Source organism: Aspergillus heteromorphus (assembly GCF_003184545.1).
Source record: "Aspergillus heteromorphus CBS 117.55 chromosome Unknown BO70scaffold_14, whole genome shotgun sequence".
NCBI lineage: Eukaryota > Fungi > Ascomycota > Eurotiomycetes > Eurotiales > Aspergillaceae > Aspergillus > Aspergillus heteromorphus.
In genome coordinates this window covers 192,722-212,837 of record NW_020290419.1, presented here as the reverse complement: position 1 = coordinate 212,837, position 20,116 = coordinate 192,722, and the positions used below count along the sequence as shown (strand labels likewise).

The 20,116-nt window shown below is 55.0% G+C and overlaps 10 protein-coding genes across 10 annotated transcripts; 6 read left to right on the top strand and 4 right to left on the bottom strand.

Annotated features, from left to right (window-relative positions):
- Positions 1 to 202: 202 nt before the first annotated feature.
- BO70DRAFT_292992 (WD40 repeat domain-containing protein) lies at positions 203 to 1,546 on the bottom strand (the record flags this gene model as incomplete). The annotated part of the gene is made up of 4 exons (XM_025539422.1): positions 203 to 457; positions 525 to 1,190; positions 1,269 to 1,434; positions 1,506 to 1,546. The coding sequence occupies 4 exons, from the start codon at positions 1,544 to 1,546 to the stop codon at positions 203 to 205; spliced, it is 1,128 nt and encodes a 375-aa protein (XP_025398860.1).
- Positions 1,547 to 1,857: 311 nt separating this feature from the next.
- Positions 1,858 to 3,647, bottom strand: BO70DRAFT_315695 (WD domain protein; the record flags this gene model as incomplete). The annotated part of the gene is made up of 3 exons (XM_025540325.1): positions 1,858 to 2,158; positions 2,223 to 3,051; positions 3,110 to 3,647. 3 exons carry the CDS (start codon positions 3,645 to 3,647, stop codon positions 1,939 to 1,941), a joined length of 1,587 nt encoding a protein of 528 aa, XP_025398859.1. The 3' UTR covers positions 1,858 to 1,938.
- Positions 3,648 to 3,866: 219 nt separating this feature from the next.
- On the bottom strand, positions 3,867 to 5,144 carry BO70DRAFT_362506 (uncharacterized protein). The gene has a single exon (XM_025543322.1). It carries the CDS (start codon positions 4,919 to 4,921, stop codon positions 4,346 to 4,348), a length of 576 nt encoding a protein of 191 aa, XP_025398858.1. The 5' UTR covers positions 4,922 to 5,144; the 3' UTR covers positions 3,867 to 4,345.
- Positions 5,145 to 5,895: 751 nt separating this feature from the next.
- Positions 5,896 to 9,262, top strand: BO70DRAFT_429585 (beta-glucosidase). Its single transcript, XM_025548078.1, has 3 exons — positions 5,896 to 6,497; positions 6,551 to 6,722; positions 6,770 to 9,262. The coding sequence occupies exons 1-3, from the start codon at positions 5,961 to 5,963 to the stop codon at positions 9,205 to 9,207; spliced, it is 3,147 nt and encodes a 1,048-aa protein (XP_025398857.1). The 5' UTR covers positions 5,896 to 5,960; the 3' UTR covers positions 9,208 to 9,262.
- A 235-nt stretch (positions 9,263 to 9,497) lies between these two features.
- On the top strand, positions 9,498 to 11,801 carry BO70DRAFT_362504 (rhomboid family membrane protein). The gene is made up of 3 exons (XM_025543321.1): positions 9,498 to 10,374; positions 10,430 to 11,454; positions 11,509 to 11,801. The coding sequence occupies exons 1-3, from the start codon at positions 9,912 to 9,914 to the stop codon at positions 11,560 to 11,562; spliced, it is 1,542 nt and encodes a 513-aa protein (XP_025398856.1). The 5' UTR covers positions 9,498 to 9,911; the 3' UTR covers positions 11,563 to 11,801.
- A 179-nt stretch (positions 11,802 to 11,980) lies between these two features.
- On the top strand, positions 11,981 to 13,268 carry BO70DRAFT_362503 (uncharacterized protein). The gene has a single exon (XM_025543320.1). The coding sequence runs from the start codon at positions 12,071 to 12,073 to the stop codon at positions 13,226 to 13,228; it is 1,158 nt and encodes a 385-aa protein (XP_025398855.1). The 5' UTR covers positions 11,981 to 12,070; the 3' UTR covers positions 13,229 to 13,268.
- A 387-nt stretch (positions 13,269 to 13,655) lies between these two features.
- On the top strand, positions 13,656 to 14,145 carry BO70DRAFT_45555 (uncharacterized protein). Its single transcript, XM_025548463.1, has one exon. It carries the CDS (start codon positions 13,820 to 13,822, stop codon positions 14,075 to 14,077), a length of 258 nt encoding a protein of 85 aa, XP_025398854.1. The 5' UTR covers positions 13,656 to 13,819; the 3' UTR covers positions 14,078 to 14,145.
- Positions 14,146 to 14,386: 241 nt separating this feature from the next.
- On the top strand, positions 14,387 to 16,283 carry BO70DRAFT_362502 (proline dehydrogenase family protein). Its single transcript, XM_025543319.1, has 2 exons — positions 14,387 to 15,143; positions 15,199 to 16,283. Exons 1-2 carry the CDS (start codon positions 14,565 to 14,567, stop codon positions 16,051 to 16,053), a joined length of 1,434 nt encoding a protein of 477 aa, XP_025398853.1. The 5' UTR covers positions 14,387 to 14,564; the 3' UTR covers positions 16,054 to 16,283.
- A 232-nt stretch (positions 16,284 to 16,515) lies between these two features.
- Positions 16,516 to 17,474, top strand: BO70DRAFT_45539 (uncharacterized protein). The gene has a single exon (XM_025548462.1). It carries the CDS (start codon positions 16,579 to 16,581, stop codon positions 17,311 to 17,313), a length of 735 nt encoding a protein of 244 aa, XP_025398852.1. The 5' UTR covers positions 16,516 to 16,578; the 3' UTR covers positions 17,314 to 17,474.
- A 69-nt stretch (positions 17,475 to 17,543) lies between these two features.
- BO70DRAFT_362501 (cation diffusion facilitator family transporter) lies at positions 17,544 to 19,610 on the bottom strand. The gene is made up of 2 exons (XM_025543318.1): positions 18,493 to 19,610; positions 17,544 to 18,424 (listed from the first exon to the last, which is right to left on the bottom strand). The coding sequence occupies exons 1-2, from the start codon at positions 19,376 to 19,378 to the stop codon at positions 17,790 to 17,792; spliced, it is 1,521 nt and encodes a 506-aa protein (XP_025398851.1). The 5' UTR covers positions 19,379 to 19,610; the 3' UTR covers positions 17,544 to 17,789.
- Positions 19,611 to 20,116: the final 506 nt, after the last annotated feature.

Genomic DNA, 20,116 nt, shown 5'->3' with positions numbered 1-20,116 from the left:
AAGGTTCCAATTAATTGGAGAACTGTTTGGTTTGACTGCAGACTTTCATGAGGATCGTCACAAAGTGGGTAAGATTGCTGCTTTTCACCACTATGCGAGTGTATTATTATTTGGGCATTTCCCCACAATAGGTAGGATGCAACTGGACAAGCATTATCTTTTAATATTCACATATGAACCCGATTCTTGAGACATAACTGCCTCAATCCTCTCCCATCAGCTCTGCCAATGCACGTTCCTCTTCCTCGGTCAGCATCGACCCTGAGTTGGGTTGCTCTTCCTCCTCCTCTGTCGTGGTTGCCTTGGCCTTGGCTATGGCGCTTTCAAGGTCGTCGGGTTTCAAAGACCATTGGCGAATAGTGGCATCAATGCCAACGCTAACCACGGTCGACCCTTGCAGTACAAGCCCGGTAACCTCTTCGAAATGACCGGAGAATGTATGGTGAAGCTTCCCCGTCTGTAAAGAGAAAATTGTTAGCCAGACACTCAGTCACTGATTATGCGGGGAGAAAGTATGCACGCACAGAACGGTTCCAGACCCGAACCTCCTCATCCCGACACGCAGTGATCACCCAGCCGCCCTGTTCGTGAACCACCACATCCCGCACGTAATCGGGGTGAATCAACGTCAGGTTTGGTTTCCAGTCATCCTCTCTCACGAGACACTTTGAAGTCTTGTCGGCCGAGGCGGTCCATAGATCGCCATCGCCATCGAAGAATATCTTGTGAACGTTGGTCTCGTGGGCTAGAAGTGCGTCGGTTCCCGTCAGGTCTTGCGTACCCTTTGATAGGTCGAATTGGCGAATCTCCCGGTCACTGCCAGCACTGAATACCACCAGGTCCGGACCATCCGATCCAAGAGAAAGGGGGTCGAGAGCCAGGTCCTGAATCCCCTTGGCATGTCCCTTCAATGTGCAAAGTCGTTGGCCGGTCGCGATGTTGAAGGCGAGAATCTGCGCGTCGGCGCCTCCAGTGACGAGGACATCCTGGCCATCGAATTTCACGCTGGCAACCGATCTTACGAAGTCGGTATGTCCCTCATACCGCCGTTGCGGTGCTTGCGATGCAACGTCCCAGCTCCATACCGTCTTATCCCAGCATCCGGCGAACAGCAAGCGACCATCGGGGCTGAAACAGAGACTCGTGATAGGTGCAGTTGGGCCTTTGAATACGGCCGCAGTTTCACCTGTCTATACACAAATACGGAAGAACCGGGGATCGGCTTAGTCTAGGCTCCCGTATGGTATCCAGGGATACCGTGCACCTACTTCGAGTATGACCTTCCTGACTGTGCCACCACTCTGAGCCACAAAGACAGACCCTGCACTCAGGGGATCGGCTGCAACGGCGAGGATTTTGCTCTGGAGCCGGATGGGAGCGCCATTAGTGTTCTGCGATTTGGCGATCTTGCGCTTCTGATCGTCGAGGGCGGCTCTGGAGGCGAGGGGAATGCATTAGTAACGTGACGAGCATGCAGGCAGCAACGGGACGGTAGCATGACGAACGTGGTCTGGAAGAAATCGTCCCGGTGGGAGGATTGGGCCATGGTGGATATGGTATCGGAGGCAAGGGGGTGAGTGAATCAGGGATGAATCATGGTTCTTGGAGGGATTTCGTACACGCGCCAAGATCTACTTAGCTGCTATTATCAAGAGGCACCGCCTCGAGCCGGGATTTTCCCCGCGGTGGACCACGGAACTGCGCCCGAAGCTCCTGCAGTTCGCCGGAGCCTGTAGGGTGGGTCCAGTGACATGCACATGTACTATATATACTATTGCGGTAGGTATCGTGTACGGTACTACTTTGCTCGACTGAGGTCAATGCAGTTGTAGATGAGTTCAATCACCATCTATTGTACAAGTATCTGGGCATTATTTCCAGGTTCATCGACAAAGCGCCTACATAGTTTCAGCCTCAAGCTATAACTTTGTATTCCCATCACATCCACAGACAGATCTTCCCACTGGCCGTTCCACCCGCAACCCAGTTCTTGCTGCGATGGAACACAGCAACAGCCGGCACAGCTGTGATACCATCCCCACCGAGCTGGGCAAGCTGGTCCCCAGAGCCGCTATACACATCGACAAAGCGATTCATATTTCCAATGCAAAACCGCTGGATACAAGACTGCGGGTTCTGTTGCCACTGGGGACGTAGGCTGTCATTATAATTAGCATCTGCCATGCAGTCAGAGAAAAGGAAGGAGAAATGGAGACACATACATAGTAACCCATCTACCCGTCTGGCAGTTGTGTCGCACAACCGTGTCCGGACGTAACTCATCCTCAGAAAGTGTATGGCCAGCATCCCACGATACAACCCCCTTGGCTTTCAGATCATAGATTTTGAGCGTATCATCATATGATGATGTTGCAATCTGCCCCGCACTGTTAAAAGCCGCATGCGAAACGGAGAGCCGACTGTAATGTTCTCCAACAGGTACAACGTCCGCCTTCTTGCGTTCCAGCATCCGGAGATCCCACAACCGCATCGAGCGGTCTAGACTGGCCGTCGCAAAATAATGTGACTGCGTGGGGTAGAGAGAGAAACCGCCGATCTTCTTCTCGGAGAGTTGCCATGTTGTGACGGAGTTCGGTTTCGAGCGAGGAGCGCGCGTGTCGTAACGTCCGAATTCGCCGTATAGGGTTGTCCAGTAGAGAACGTTGGGGTCGTCGAGGGCCATGTCGATTCCGGAGATTGGGACGTCGTCCGAGGTGGATTCTGGGGCATATTTCTCGACGCTGGTAGATTTTTCGAGATCCATTTCGCGGATGGAGCTGTCGTAGCTGGCTGTATACAGAGAGGTGGGTTTGGAGGGATGTATGTACATGGAGCTGATGGTGCGAGTATGTGGTTTGACGGTAGTGAGGATCGGGTCCGGGTCCTCGTCGTCTTCATCTTCGTCGGTTTCGGATTTGATGGGGATCGGTCTCTCTTGCGAGGCGTCTAGAATACCGAGATTACCTAGTTTGTCGCCGGCGAATATAAGGGGTTTGGTTTCTGTTGGGTGAAAGGTCATTGTGTAGACTCGTTCGGGGGTGACTTTGATTCCTGGGACATATCGGTGAGAAGGCCTTCAGAATACTAGGGATTGAGTCGGCAAACAAACTATTAGGTTCCCATGCTTCCCAGAGCTTCAATTCGCTCATTTCCTTCCGCAGTGCTTTCAGATCTTTATCTGCCGTCTTTTGGATATCATCATCTCCAAACGTCCGCTGATACGGCATCGCCACGCCTTTGGTAACCACATCCACTCCAATCAGACTCTCTCCCGACAACTTCTGTCCATATACCACCATCTCATTGAAGGCAAAGTCATCGGACTTGCGGACACGCTTCAATCTCTCCGCCGCCTGCTGTGCCTCGGTCTCTTCCTCCAGCTTGCGTTTCGCGACCTCGCTCTCTGCCGCGATGCCCCTCAACCGGGAGGAGGTACGGCGCGGCTGCAGATCTTCCTCTTTGATTTTCTTCACGGGTGTCTTTTTCTTTTTCGATCGCGATTGATCTTTCGCAGCGGGCTTCGGCATCTTCGGCGGAAAAAGCCCAGAGGACTGAGCGTCCATGGTGAGCTTTTTAAGGAGCGCATCGCGTTCGGCGATGTTCGCTAGACGCTGCTTTTCAAACTCGGAAAGTTCTTCGTTGCCCATTTTGATGGTCTCCCCTGTTGGAGAAGCGAAGGGAGTGTTGGGCTTGGGGGATAGGTGGCGACCGACCGACTGCAAAGTAGTTCACATGGACAGAGAGAGGATAAGTTCTCGTCGCGGAACGAACGCGTTCTGGGGCCGCGTGGTCACGTGCTATCTTGGTAGCCCACGGGGGCCTTTCCTGCATGCTTCGCATTCTGGTTAATATTCCGTGCCACCCCTACCAAACATAACGTCGGCAATAAATTCATGCCATCCAACTTATCGTCTTGTCTGTTATATTCCACTCTATCAGCTTGTTTATTTCTACCTACAATTGCAGTTGCCTTCTAATAACACCCAGTCAGCGCCCAGCTATACAATTTGGCATCATGGCTGAAAGCCTCCGCAGCAAGCCCGAGCAACATGTGCAGTCTAATCATCCTTCTTTTGGATGGTATTCCCAGGAACCCTTCGTCCATTGGGCAATTGTCTCTCTGTCTGCCTGATCCGATAAAAAACGAATGGATATATTGCATCGCACATCATTGACGTGACCCACATAAACACGGCAGGAGGGCTCATATAATACGCATGTGCCTCTGGCCAAAAATACCATGCCAGTGTGAGATGGCCATGCGGCTGAATGGAGGATCCTATAAATCTTGTCGCCCTTTCCCAGATATTAGCCTCTGCGCGTGGCAAATTCAAGAAGTTATTGCTCACCAAATAGCCCAGGTAACGCCCCCGGTATGCTGCCTCATAATCAACTGCATCAGACTGGTGACAGAAAGCGTCATCTGAGCGATCTCTCCCGACCACCACTTCAGCTCCGTCTGGTCTGGTCCCTCTACTCCAAGATAAAACTTGCCCTTCTTGTGCGCAATGTTATAGTTGAGGTACCAGTTCATGAAAGCCCAATGGCCCCAGAGACACCATGCAAGGAATGCAATGATAATCTTCCCTAGATTCCTCTCCACGATAGGGGTGTGCTTCCACTCATTTCTGCCGTACTTGACCGTTCCGTATGCCATGATGGCATCGACAATCGCCCATATAGTGCTCACGATCTGCTTTGACAACAGATCCTGGTAGAAGAAGCCATATATGATCTCCCAGGCGAAGTTGTTGGCCATGGCAAAAATCGGCATGCCGTATGATTTGCTCCGGAATGTCTCACGGGCGAGGAGAATATAGCTGAGTACCCACAGCCATGCTCCAACTGGGAAGGTTATTTTGGGAATCGTGGTCCAGAATTCTGGGACATGAGGGGGAGGGACTTCGTAGAAGGTCGGCATTCTGAGTGATTCACTTGAAGAGACCTCGTGGTGGGAAAAATTGGCTTGAAGAATGCGGAGTCGGTGATGATTATACGTGCGGTATACTTGAGGTCTACGTAAAGAGAAGATCCGGTGCCAGGATATTGTAGGGGGGAACGAGATGGTATAAAAAAGAAGCTGGAACTTGCCGAACGCCATGGCTTATTTTGTCTCTGGCACCAGCTTCTGGCCTACGTAAAACCACCGAAGAGTGTATCCACTCCATGAGCCATGTTGAGGTGTAAATGCCTAGGGATGTACGGAGTAAAGATGATCGGTCTAAACGGATGTTATCAAGGATTGCGTCCTTAGCTTCTGGTATATGTGAATGTACTCTGGTTCATTGCTTCCAGATATGCACAGGCAGTGCAAGCAGACTTGATGGGCGAATCACCAACTTTCTGATGACATGTGCTGCATATCTCTTTATCACTGTGCAACCCTTGAATCTTGAGCGGAGAAGATCTTCAGCATCGGATTTTGTGGCACCTCCTCAATATTTCCCACAAAGCATGATACCTAGCAATCCAGATTGTACCTTAGGTTCCTGGTTTTGAAACACGGGCTTCTTCATCTTGTGACTCAACTAACCCGACATGTATCATCAGGAGGATCAGAATTTCCTCGGGATTTCCCAGAACACATATCTAGCACTGGACACTCAGATTCATCGCCCTAATGTATGCTAGACACACTGTAATGACTCCAGTGTCTCTAGTGACTCTGGATACTCTACTCCTCGAAGTACTCCGTAGCGTCCTCTTAATGATCCTGCATCAACAAGAAGTCCAGATCGCGATCGGCCCGCATGGCGTAAGCCCCGGGCGCTGTGATCGCTGATTGGCAGAGGCCTCCACCCAGTCCATGCCACTGCTTCTCCACATCTTCTCTATCCCCCCCCAGGCTCCCCTTTCTTCCAGCTTTCTTCCATTCTTCCTGTCTTTCGCTTGTGATCGGTCTCTCCTGTCCTCCAAGGCTGCAGCCTCCATGACCACCTCCTGCTAGGTTGTTGGGCACCATGCCGCTTCCATTCCAGGCCTCCGGCCGCAAATCTTCCCAGCATCAACGCTACACCCCCTTGCACGAGTCTATCCCCGAAGAGGTCCACAATGACCGCCGCTACTCTGACACCCTCACTCTCTCCGACCTCTCCGAACCTGATCTCAACGAATCCGATGACTCCAATGTCAAGCTGCGCCGTGTAGACCACGCCAGGAACCCCTCTCAGGCTACCGCCTACGCGCCCGCCCCCGACCGGCGCTCCACTGACGTCGAGGCCTACCTCGACAGTATCACCGAGGCCGAGCAGGAGCTGCTGTCCGCTGCGCGGCAGTATGAGCTCACCGACGATAGCGAGGACGAGGACTACGTCGTGAAGAAGAAGGGGCATCGTCGGAGAACCTCCTCGTTCCGAAGACATACACCCCGCACGGGATGGCGGGCTTATTACTATTCACGCTGGTTGTGGTGGACACTGGTCGTCATTTTCGTCGCGCTGGGGCTGATGGTGTGGGGGTTTTTGAATCGAGCGTGGTCAGGGGATCCGGATCGCATGGTAGGTGGTTCCTGAATCGTTCAAGTCCTGGATACTGATTTCTGTTGGGGTAGGATATGACCCCGTCGGAGTCATGGTTCCCGACGCCTAAAGGTGGCGCCCTAGAGAATTGGGCGGAGGACTATCGGAAGGCGGAGATGATGGTCCGGGATATGACCCTCATCGAGAAGATTAATGTCACCACGGGCATTGGGTGGCAGATGGGGCTATGTGTGGGAAATACAGGTACGTCACATGAAGATGATGATTGGGGTTGGTTGCTGACAGCCCAGGCCCCGCGGAATTCGTCAAGTTTCCTTCGCTATGTCTACAAGACGGTCCACTCGGCTTGCGCTACGCTGACCTCATTTCGGCATTCCCCGCGGGTATAACGACAGGAGCGACCTGGAATCGGGAGTTGATCCGACAGCGTGGGGAAGCAATGGGAGAGGAAGCCCGGCTAAAGGGCGTGAACGTTCTACTGGGCCCTTCGATGGGCGCTATTGGCATGATGCCCGCGGGCGGCCGCAACTGGGAGGGGTTTGGCTCCGACCCGGTGCTGCAGGGCGTTGCCGCTGCGGAGACTATCCGTGGCATCCAAAGTCGCGGAGTCATGGCTACAGCCAAGCATTTCGTGTTGAATGAACAGGAGCACTTCCGTCAACCTCTGGAGTGGGGGATCGCATCAGCAATGTCATCCAATGTTGGAGATCGCGCGCTTCACGAGGTCTTTGTGTGGCCATTCGCTGAGAGTATTCGCGCTGATGTCGCCAGCGTCATGTGTGCGTACCAGATGGTGAACAACAGCCATGCGTGTGAGAATAGCAAACTGTTGAACGGCATCCTGAAAGATGAGCTGGGCTTCCAAGGATTTGTACAGTCCGACTGGCTGGCGCAGCGGTCCGGTATTAACAGTGCCCTTGGGGGTCTAGACATGAGCATGCCAGGTGATGGCCTCCTTTGGGCGGATGGGAGGTCCTTGTGGGGAGCCGAGTTAACTCGGGCGGTCCTCAACACTTCGGTGCCGATGGAGCGATTGAACGACATGGTGACCCGCATTGTGGCGGCCTGGTACCATCTTGGCCAGGATTACTGGGAACGGCCCCCTCCCGAGGGTGATGGCGGCCCCAACTTCTCCTCATGGACCAACGACCAAGTTGGATGGCTCCATCAAGGATCTCCCGACGATGAAGCCTACGGAATCGTGAACCGATTCATTAACGCACAAGGTGAAGGAGCGGATGCACACGGGATCATTGCCCGCAGGGTGGCCGCGGAGGGCATCGTTTTGGTGAAGAACGACAAGAACACGCTTCCGCTGTCCCGTCGGCCCAGTGTTTCCTCTGGTGTCTATCGGGTGGGTGTGTATGGCGACGATGCCGGACCGGCTCAGGGACCTAACGCATGCCCGGACCGCGGGTGCAACCAGGGCACCCTGGCCATGGGCTGGGGCAGCGGAACGGTGGAAATGCCATATCTAGTCAGCCCGATCGAAGCGTTGCAGTCGGCCTGGGCATCGGAGGTCGAAGTGCACCCGTATCTGCGGAACGCGGTCATGCCGGCCGACGCGGCCGACAAAAACCTGTGTTTAGTCTTTGCGAACGCCGATTCGGGTGAGGGGTTCATATCTGCCGGCGGCATTCACGGCGACCGCAACCATTTGTTTCTGCAGAAGGGTGGCGATTCTCTCATCCAGACAGTCGCCAGCAGCTGTGGCGGGCCGACCGTGGTGGTCGTGCACGCCGTGGGCCCGGTGGTGGTTGAGTCCTGGATTGATATTCCCGGCGTCGAGGCGGTGCTGTTCGCTCACCTGCCCGGACAGGAGAGCGGCAACGCGCTGATGGACGTGCTGTTCGGGGAGGTCGATGCCAGCGGCCGGCTGCCGTATACTGTCGGGAAGAGTCTTGCGGATTACGGGCCGGCAGCACAAGTCCTCTATGAGCCCAATGCGCCTGTGCCGCAGGTAGACTTCAGCGATGGGTTGTATATTGACCACCGATACTTCGACCGCCACAACATCACGCCGCGGTTTGAATTTGGATTTGGGTTGTCGTACACGACCTTTGAGCTGGCGGACCTGCGGGTCAACGCGTTACAGCCGAAGTCGCAACTGCCGGCGCCGCGGCCGGGGCAGACGGTCTACCCACCGGAATACGACTCGGAGCCGCCACGAAACGAATCTGTCTTCTTCCCGGCGGGATTCCAGGTGGTGTCCAAGTACATATACCCCTACCTCCCGTCCTTGCAGGGCACGGAGGCGGCGAACTACACGCACTATCCGAAGGGGTACAATCAAGTGCAGACCCCGTCGGAGGCGGGCGGCGGGCTCGGGGGCAACCCGTCCCTGTATGAGGAGATGGCCCAGGTGGAGGTGCAGGTCCGCAACACGGGATCGCGGGAGGGGCAGACGGTCGTGCAGGCCTATGTATCGTTCCCGGACGAGGTGACAGAGGACGGGGACTGGGTGGAGGTGCACCAGGGGGCCCGGAGCCCGAGGAAGGTGAAGCTCGAGCGGATGCCGGAGAAGATCGACTTCCCGGTGCGAGTGCTGCGGAACTTCAGCAAGGTGGCGCTGGGCGTTGGGGAGGAGCAGACGGTGTCGATGAGTCTGAGTCGGAAGGATCTGAGCTACTGGAGCGTGCGGCAGCAGAATTGGGTGATGCCGGAGGGGGATTTCACGATCTGGGTCGGGTCGAGCTCGAGAGATCTGCCGCTGCGGGAGAATTTCTAGGCATTCTTTTACGTTTTGGGACGTGTACATATATTATCTGTCTTATATTCATATCATATTCCCTACATACAGAGTACCTGATAATACTCCGCAGTTTTCCGCACTGTCACACCGGTGGGATAACGAGGCAGTGCGTGTCAAAGTGAGTACGTACAGTAAGGGTCAACCGTGGCTGATGACGCGGTCCCCCGATCGGCGCCCAAAAATAGTCGCCCGCCAAGACCGAAAAACCGCCTGCCTAAACTTCTTCTTGCGCCTTCTTCCCCATCCACTAACTAAACATCTCCCACCCCAGCCCTGCGTGTTTGCTTGCCCGTGCCTGCCTGCCTGCCTGCCTGCTCTTGGGGATTGCTCTCTTACGCCCACTCTCCCCTCGTTTGGTTGCATCGCCCTGGTGTCGGTTTCTTTCTTTGTCAATTGTTGGGGGCCGTGATTGCGCCTGTTTACAGTTCAGGGGTACCAGGTACATTCTTACATTCGTCTTACTATAGTCTGGTTCTTGTTCTGGCTCTGGTCGCCCGCCATCGCCAAACGTGCCGTCACCCCCAGCTCCGGCCACCCCTGTCAGCCGTCCTCCTTCAACCTCATCCATCGCATCGGCCAGACTTTGTCGGGCAATTGCATACCCTTCCTACACCGATCGGCAATCAACCGCCCTCGCGTCCCCCTCCCACCCCCCAAGTCAGCCTGGCTGGCCATTCAATATGGCAGCCAACAATTACTACAACGGCGGATATAGCAGCAACCCGCCTTCCTACGATCAAGCCAATCCTCACGATCATAACCTCCCAGCCTCCGGCCACCCCGACTTCAACACACATCCATATGAGCCCACCACATCCGACCCCCATCTCCACTACAGTCAACAATCTCTGGGTTCCGACCAGAGTGCATATGCAGCTGGAGGGAGATTGGACGACAACAATCACTACGCGGAAAATATTCCCCTGAAGAGCAACCAGTACACCATTGGACCGCCGCCGCCGAATTGGATGCACCAACCCACGCAGTATTCGCCCTCCCCCGACCCGATAGAGCCACCGGTCGCCCTGGCAGCCCGTCAGAAAGCAAAGAGGAAGGGATTCTTTCAGAAAAAGGTCCCATGGGTGACGTACACATTTACCCTGGTCCAGATCATCGTGTTTATCGTGGAGCTGGTAAGGAACGGTATGTTTAGCGGAGCTGCGGCTGTCCACCGGGACTTTTCTAACTGGCTCCGTAGCCCAGCTCACAGGTTCTGTGATTGAGACGAAACCCTCGTTCAATGTGATGATCGGTCCTTCGCCATATGTGCAGATCTACATGGGGTCGCGGTACACCCCGTGTATGAAGAATGTTCCCGGAGTTCAGAATTTGAACGAAACGATTCTATTTCCTTGCCCGAACTCCACTACAACAGAATCTCACTGTACGCTGTCGGAACTGTGTGGTTTCAACGGCGTCCCGAATCCTCATCCCCACGGGTCTCTGGACGACCGGCCCGAGCCCAACCAATGGTTTCGGTTCATTATCCCCATGTTCATCCACACGGGGATCATTCACATCGGCTTCAACCTGGCCGTGCAGCTGAGCATGGGGGTGGATATGGAACGGATGATCGGCTGGTGGCGATACTTTTTGGTCTATGTCGCCAGTGGTATCTGGGGTTTTGTTCTTGGGGGCAACTACGCCGCTCAGGGTGAAGCGTCATGCGGTTGTTCTGGTGCGCTATTTGGCGTCCTTGCGCTCTTCATCTTGGACCTGTTGTATACGTGGAAAGAGCGCCCCGCGCCTTGGGTGGAGCTGATAATCATGATATTGGGTATAGCCGTCTCCTTCGTGTTGGGCCTTCTCCCTGGGTTGGATAACTTTGCCCATATTGGAGGCTTCATCATGGGGCTCGCACTTGGCCTGTGCCTTTTGCGGTCGCCCAACGCGTTTCGCGAGCGGATTGGGCTTGCGCGCAACCCCTACGTGGCCATGAGCGGCGGCGCCGGAGGGGCTACCGCGGAGGACACCCAGAAGGTGTCTTCGAGCCCCAACCTGGTCGACTTCTTCAAAGGGCGACGGACTCGCAACGCGGCTGGTGCAGAGAACAAGATGAACCCGATGAACTTCTTCCGGGGTCGGAAGCCACTGTGGTGGGCGTGGTGGCTGGTCCGTGTAGGCGCCTTGGTGGCGGTGCTCGTCGGCTTCATTCTCCTTATCATCGACTTTTACAAATATCCGAAGTCTAATTGCTCCTGGTGCTACCGCCTGAGCTGCTTAGTAAGTCCCTACCTGTGTTTTCTCGTTCGGGGTATGGTGCTAATGTCTGGACAGCCGATCAAGGATTGGTGCGAAGAGGGCAATCTGACGACGGATAACACTTCATAAAGGATAGCTGGAGCACTTCCGATATCTTTCTTCTCTGTTTTCATATGGATGGGTACATTGTTTTTAGTTTTTGAGGATATCCCTGGATGCAAGTTCAATATCATACAAATGAGCCGGTGTTTGGAGCCGATTGCAGCGGTGATCTAGATAGCCCAGCGGAGTCATGTGTATAAACCACCACCTAGGTACGGGATGGCAACCCCAATGAGATAAATGCATTATGATACGAGCGAGTCCGCGACGACTTTGCGCACCACGGGCCACGGACATCTAAATATAAGCGCGTGTGATCGACGGAATCGGTGGCAGTGTTTCTCCGATGGTAAACAGACTGTCACGTGTATGTACCACGTGATCCTAGTACTGGATAACCCAAAATACGCGAATGCTTCTACATCCAAGATTCCGCTTGCTGCAACACCATCAGAGTAGCATATGTGTCTGTTTTCGCGGCTCAAGCCACCCCCCCGCTAGCAAGGAAGCGAATGCTTCCCGACCAGAGCCAGCGATGCCACGAATACCGACCCGGATGATCCTGGATGCATATCGACATGACCCTCTGCTTCCCCTACTTTTACAGGAGTGTCGCACAATCCACTCCGCCAAAAATGAGCTGCGCTGGCTGAAGGAGCGAGCTGTGACTGTAGCTCAATCGAGCTCCACAAAAAGATCCTCTACTACGTCCAAACATGCTCTTTATGGGTGGCGGGGTTTACTTAGGTCAATGTGTCGAGCACGATCCCGAGGCAAACCTCTCCAATACATCCTTGGCGATCAGCCTTTTGGGGATCTGGATATCATGTGCAAGAAAGGCGTTCTTATCCCAAGACCCGAGACGGAGACGTTTACCGTACATGCTGCCAGCTTGATATCGCGCGATATCCTCAAATTTGAACGACATTCTCGGTCTGGGGATCATGCAGCCCCAGCCCCAGCCCCAGCCCCAACTCCTTTACGTATCATAGATCTTTGTACCGGCACAGGCTGCATACCTCTGCTCTTACATGCCCTTCTTTCTCCGCATGTACCGGAAATCTCCATCGTCGGTATCGATATCAGTACCACGGCCCTTAACTTGTCGGAAAGGAATCTGATGCACAACGTTAAACAAGGCTCGCTGTCTGCCCGCGCGATGGCGGATATCACCTTCAGACAGGGCAATGTCCTTAGCGGTTCAAAGGCTGACCCTTTTCACGTGGAGAACATCCTACAGGATCTCTCCAAGCCCTCCGTCGACACCCCGCCGCCTGTTAATGTGATAATATCCAACCCCCCCTATATATCTGCCGAATCCTTCGCAGATGGGACCACCACACGCAGTGTCCGGATGTATGAGCCTAAGCTCGCACTAGTCCCGCCGGTCAATCATGTTCCCTTGGCGGTTGCCTTAGACCGGCAGGAGGACATCTTCTACTACCATATCATATCGCTTTCGTTCGGTCTCAAGGCAGGCCTTGTGGTTCTTGAATGTGGCGATCGCCTACAAGGGCGACGTGTAGCTGCGTTATGCACTACCCTTGCACACGAACATTCGCAGTCGGACAGCTTGCATGTGAGCGTCTGGCCCTCAGGCAATGATGAGAGCGCAAATGGCAGTGGCAGCGGCAGCGCTCACGTCGACGCCGAGCCTTGTATAGTCATCTTGCACCGGACCGGGTCGAATTAGCATCCCTGTCTACCTGGATGTCCAATTGGATTGAAATCCCGATGCATGTCCTCTTAGCCGATGATGCTAGTGCTATGTACTATTTATCATCGTATGTACTATATATCTACTACCTTCAAACCTAGACTCTAAATAGGGCATGAGCAAGGCAGCAGCACCATCGTAAAGAAACTCTAAAGAAAAATAAACCATCCGGTCATTGGCTGGCTATCCCCAAGCACTCTATCGGCATCTTAGATCCTTCCCCACACTGCATTATTGGCTGGGAACTTGGGACGCCCTGCGGTGGTGGCAATTATTAGGCAATTACGCTGTACCTGACGTGTCACGTGCGGGATCAGGTCCTGTTTCTCCAGCGCGTTCATTCTTTCGTCACTCCTTCTTGGCCCCTGCCCTGGTGAGGTTTTCTTGCATTTCAGTGGCAATTCTTGCTACTCCGTACATAGTACAGGGTAAGTAGCTCACTCAAGGGTTGTCTCCGATATCCTCTATTGCAAATGAAAAATCATCTACATAGCCGATATACTATTAAGTACCTATCTATCCACTGAGTGATGATAGATAGTAGTAGCCTTATCCGCCCGGCAGCCAATGGTATTCCAGCCTGGTTGGAGAAGTTTGACCCCAAGATCACCGGGCCGGTCAAGCGGTAGTGCACCGGCGCCGGTTGGACCCACCGGCCCGCCAGCCGGTTGCCATCTGCTATCAGCGACAGCGCATTGGACGTTGGATTTTGGGTTTTGGATTTTTGGATTTTTGGATTTTTGTTCCATACATGGTTTTGGGTGTCCCTGTGACCAGCTCTCTCTCGTCGCCGCAGTCCCAGTTGCCTGGCATCTGTTTATCTAGTACCTAGCTCGAGCAACGCGTACCGTGGCGGGGGATCAAGTGGCGATCTCCTTGATACCTACTCTGTAGTTAGTACTTGTTTGTACGTTGTAGGTTGTTGGTCTTGGTCAGGTGCCAACAATGGATGCGCCACCTGCAGCCCCGGGACTCCCTTGGCTTTGGCTGGCTGCACAGTACGGGGTAGATTAGATAGTAGTAACTCCGTAACTACTGGACATTATTGTTCAGAAGCTGCCGACCGGCTTTCCAGGTTATGTCCCCGCCCGGTTTCCACCGGCTACTGAACCGTCTCTTTCCCCGTCCCTCCCTCTTCAGTATACATACACCCGTAATGCCTCTCCTCCAAATCTTCCTCTTCTTTCCTCAAACTCCAATTCTTATCCCTGTCACAACTACGTGAAGACTCCCCTCTCCTTCTCCGGTCTCTACACCGATCATCTTTTAACTATCTATCCTTCTACACCTTCTCGTATCACTATCCCCCACCATGAAGGCTGCCCGCCGTCCGATGCGGGCGCTATCAGGCGTCCCCTCCTCATATGCGTCCGCCAGATACGTCAGCCGGACCAGCAACGCAAAGTCGTCCGTGGTCGCATCGACCGCCACCAAGACCCTCCTCCAGCAGACCCCCCCTTCCACCAAGGACGCCTCGGGATCCCCGCTGGCCAAGCTCCCTCTCGCCTCCGTCTTGCGGTCGTTGGTGATCCTGTCTGTGTCGTCCTCCAACCTGCTGCTGAAGCCCTGTATCTTCGCCCTCTCCACCCTCGCCCACCCCAAGACCGCCCTGTTGGACGTGGCCAAGAACCCTCTCCTCAACGCCCTGGTCAAGCACACTCTGTACCGCCAGTTTAACGCCGGGGAGAACAAGCTCGAGGTGCAGCGCTCCATCCGAGATATCAAGCAGCTGGGATACCGAGGTGTTCTACTGGGTTACGCCCGTGAGGTTCTTGTTGGCGAGGGCAATGTCGACCCGCTCGACGAGGAGGCCGCGCGCGCCGAGATCCAGACATGGCTGGATGGAACCCTCCAGACCGTGGACATGGCGCAGGAAGGCGACTTCGTTGCTCTGAAGTATGTCATCCATCTTTCCCTGCTCCCGATCTCCCTCCCACTAACACAACACCAGGTTCACCGGTATGGGTACTCAGGTCCTCCACTACCTGCAGCAGCAGGCCGCCCCCTCGGAGTTCATGGATGCCGCCATCAAGCAGGTCTGCGACCTGGCCATCTCGCGCAACTCGCGCCTGCTCGTCGACGCCGAAGAGCAGGCCGTGCAGCCCGGCATTGAGAGGTGGGCCCTGAAGTATCAGAAGTACTGCAACGGTCAGACCCCCGGCCGCGCCATCTTCTACAACACCTACCAGGCCTACCTCCGCTCTACGCCCGCCACCATTGCCAAGCACCTGGAAATCGCCCGCCAGGACGGCTACACCCTCGGTGTGAAGCTGGTGCGCGGTGCGTACCTCAAGACCGAACCCCGCCACCTCATCTGGACTGAGAAGGAAGAGACCGACGCGTGCTATGACGGCGTCGTCGAAGCCCTGTTGACCCGCCGCTACAACGCCATGCTGCAGTCTGCCTCGGTCGAGCACAAGACCGAACTCCCCCCTGTCAACGTCATCATCGCCACCCACAACCGGGACTCCGTCCGCAAGGCCCACGCCATCCGTCTCGACCAGGCTGCTCGCGCCGAGTCGCAAGGGGTCGATCTCAGCTACGCCCAGCTCCAAGGCATGGCCGATGAAGTCAGCTGTGAGCTTCTTCAGGGCTTCAAGAGCGCCGATTCGTCCGCCGCCCAGGAGTCGCCTAACGTGTACAAGCTGTTGACGTGGGGTACCGTCAAGGAATGCATGGGCTTCCTGATGAGACGTGCTGTGGAGAACACTGAGGCTGTTGGCCGTACGAAGCAGTCGCAGGAGGCGATGTTTGCTGAGCTCAAGCGCCGGGCTCGTCAAGCGTTCCGTTCGAGCAACTGATGCCTTTTTTAGCTTATGATACCTTTCCCTCCCGTTTGTTCTGTTTTTTGCTCTTCTTGCCGAGGTATCCTTGATACCAACCTGGTAGTGGTATCGGTACTTGCATCTTGTTTTCTTTTCTTTTTTTTTTGACGGCTGATTCCCTGAGCGTCTCTTCATCGCATATAGATGGCGTTATCAATTCTAGCTTGGCCCAATAATGATACTGAGGCCGGGCGTCATACATTTGATTCTGGTTGTGCTTTGTAGGATGTGTAGACTTTCCTTTCCTGGTAAAAGTAGGATTCCATCGATCAAATCCATGCTTGGTTGGCAAGGAAGTATCCCAGTAGAGTAGTCTGTGAGCTAGTTGCACTGTTGTGCGCACGCTCCAACATCGATCTCTTTATTACCCTCTCCTTGTTGATTATTGTACGGAGTAGAGGATGCGATCTGCAAGGATGAACGCCGGAGCGGATACCCGGGGCGGTGAGTACCTAGTGCCAACTGAACACGTGATCTAATCGGGCCCAAACCAAGTTCGGAATGCGGCCTGGCCTGCCTCAACTGCACACCCCACCCAATCTTTCAACATCAACGAACCCCAACAACACTAACCCCCGTTTGCTCGTCTGCACTGTCGCTATCCAAGCACTGTACCTCCACCCTCAAACCAACCGACTACTCAACCAAGCACCCACCCGTCCACCTTTCCACCCACCTCCCATCTACAGTGTACCACGAGCCCCCCCCTTCTCCCCAGACCCAGAAACACCGCTCCAAGATCCAGTCAACCAGCCACGCAATCATCGCGCCACCTTTCAAAACACGCCACTCCCCACCAACCCCAGACAAGAAGAGAGAAACGCAAACAGAGATACAACACACAGCAGCAACGTCCCACAGTGCCACCCAGCGCCGTCCGCGCTTTACCAGGGCCAATGTCTACCACTGGGCGTAACAAATGGACTGGATCGGGTTCTAGCGAGGACGGTGAGGACAAAGGGCGTGGTCGCATTTGTCGGGCATATACAGAGAGAGAGAGACAGGGTCAATTCTACGCTGGGAAGGTCATCTCGGCGGGCACTCTGGTGGGTGCTCGTGAGAGCGTGGATATGCGTAGTGGATACTACGGATTGGGGGGGCGGGCAGGCGCAGAGTGAACGGAGCGGAGACGACGGTGGAGAGATCACCTACCTACTCTTTGATCTACACTCTGTGGGACGTCGAGGGAACCTCCGATCGAACGGTGGCCAGTGGCGCTGGAGCATCACTAAGTAACATACCGTAGCTGTAGTTAGTACGCAACCGTGGTTTGTACGTACGTAGTCTACGCCTTGGAGGGGGGTTGGGTGTCGTATACCTATCGATAGACCCTGTTGCCATCTGCTCTGGGAAGCGGGCGTCATATTTTCTGACCCTTGTTGAAATGCCCGACAAAGGCTCGGGGGCGTTCGATAATATGACAGGATGAAGGAGGAAGCAGAAGAAAGATTACGGAAAATCTGTGCCTGAATTTGGCCGGTTCCGTGGCCGTCTTGGCTATAGAGATATAAACACACCGACTGATCCCTTCTATTTATTCCCTCCCACCCTCTATTCTATTCAACAGCTGGTCCGTGGACGGATCGCCTGTGATCCGTCATAGACATCATCCAATCCCGGGAAGTCAGAGCGCTAGACTGAGAGAACTATGGAATGAGGCATTGTCCGCGCTGGTCCCTGTGCACATCATAAACAAAAAAGAACCCACCCGCTCAACGTCTTTTGCGGGGTTCGTTATCATGATCATGGTCATGGTCATGGTCATGATCGTGGTCATGTTCATCCTCCTCCGGCTCGGGACGCACCTGGGATGCGACATCCGCAGATATGAATTCCTCCGAAAAGGTCAACTCCTCGTGCTCCAGGGGAATGAACCGGATCTTGAGGCGCTTAACGCCACGCACTCCTTCTCCGACGGCAGTCCGAATCGATTCCTCGACTTGGCGAGCCTGGACAATGGACCATGCGCCCGGCACGGCGATCTCGACGTCCATGAGGTAGTTCTGCCCCGACTTCATGCCCTGCACATCGCGCACCTTGATCGCGCCCCCGGCCTCCAGTCCCGCCAGCACCTTGGTCGCGGTCTTCCGGACCGACGCCTTGATATCGTCGTCCACCGTGGTATCCGCCAGCTCCAGCAGCGACGTCTTTGTGTTTCCCCAGCCAGCTTTGATGACCATTAACGAGATCAGGAGGCCACCCACCGGGTCCAACCAGGAAGCATCCTGGAAAAAGTATGTGCCTCCGATCGTAAAGAGGGCGACAATGCTGGTGAGGGAATCGATGCGGTGGTGGATAGCATTAGAGGCTAAGACGGAGGACTTGCGTTCCGTCGCAACTTTCATGGCTGTTATGGAGAGAAAATCAGTCAGCGCCGCTGTCTAGATCTGAAAGGAAATAAAAGAAGACACTCACTAGCATGGTAGAGCCATTCCTTGACTACGATTGACCCCGCAGCCAGCCAGGCCGCATGAATGCTCGGCCCCAGGGCCTCGACGCCGTGACTGTGTGAGTGGGAGTGACTATGGCCCAGAGCACCCACATGGGCAAACGCCTCGGCAGCCTCGGGGTAGAACTGATCCAGCAGGACCTGGCCGGAATTGAGACCCATGAACACACCTCCACAGAGCAACAGCCCGCTCACCCCGAGCGCGCCGATGCTCTCGATCTTGCCGTACCCGTTGGGAAATCGCTCGCTCGGGGGCTTCAGCGACCAGGCGACTGTGCCTAATGTCAGGAAATCGGACACCAGATCTGTGAGGGCGTGGTAGGCGTCGGCGATGAGAGCCTGGGAATGGAACACGTAGCCTCCGATGAACTTCCCAATGGCCATGGCGAGATTGGCCACGAGGCCGAGCCGGGTGATCCGCACGCCGGCGTCATACTTATTTGTGGAGGTCAGGTATACATTGCCGTGATGATGGTGGTGGTGATGGTGACCACTGTGGCCACCGTGGTCTCTGGTTTGGGTAGCCATTGGAGGCAAGGTGACGGAGGTGACGGAGGAGGAGGTGGTGGTGATGGACGGGATTAGAGTCGGACGAGGGGCGGGAGGACGGAGGGGGGCATTGGAGAAAACGACAGGAAAGGAAGCAGGGGAGACGGAGGGACCAGCTGAGTTCTTATGGCGCAGAGGAGAGGAGGGGGAGGGGGAGGGGGAGGTGGAGGTGGAGGAGGAGGAAGCGTAGGTGCGCAGCTGAAGGGCCCTAGGGAGAAGAACAATGCCGGATCGACTCCAGATCGAACAGGCCGGCCGTGATGGCGGAGGATGGGCCCTGCACCGCAGGGGCTGCGTCAGCATCCTTGTCTTGTCGCGCCTAGAGGCGGCGCCGTGGTGAATTCGTTATGGTGCGAGTCGAGAAAGCAGTAGCTCCATGGTGCAGTCGCAATACTAGTAACAGTGGCAGAAGTCGTAGCAGGAGCAGAGAGGAGTAGGGGAGAAGAGAGGGAGCCATGGAGCCATGGAGCCTGACGACCTTGCCAGCTCCCGTCCAAAGGCCCGGCTGAGGCGAGGCCGACATGCGCTGACGATTTCGGCCCTGGAGTTGATCCATACCCTAATAATGATTAGCAGACCCTGCCGGTTCTTAGCTCACGAGACCAATGGCCTCGCGGGCAATGCAATCCGATTTTTATCTACTCCGTACAGGCTATAGTAGTATAGTTATCTATCGATCATCACTGTCACTTCGTACCTACGGACTCTCCCGCCGTGACTCTTCCAGACCTTTCCTGCCCGCCGCGACGACGACGCAATCCGTGCTTGGCGGCTGTCAAGCTGCGTCACCCACGCTCCTTGCCCTCGCACACCCTCCCACCGACCGTCGGAGTTCAAGTTGAATCCGTCCTTTTCCACGCCTGCAGAAGGATCGTCGGTCGGTGGAATCCTGGCGGCCAGCTGAAGAGGGGGTGACTTCTTGGCAGGGATCAATCTTTACCAGGACGGAGAACCGCCGGGCCCATTGAAGAACATCCAGATAAGCTCCGGTCCCGAGAGAGTTCCCTTTCTGTACCCGACGCAGGTTCCCTTGCTTCAGAA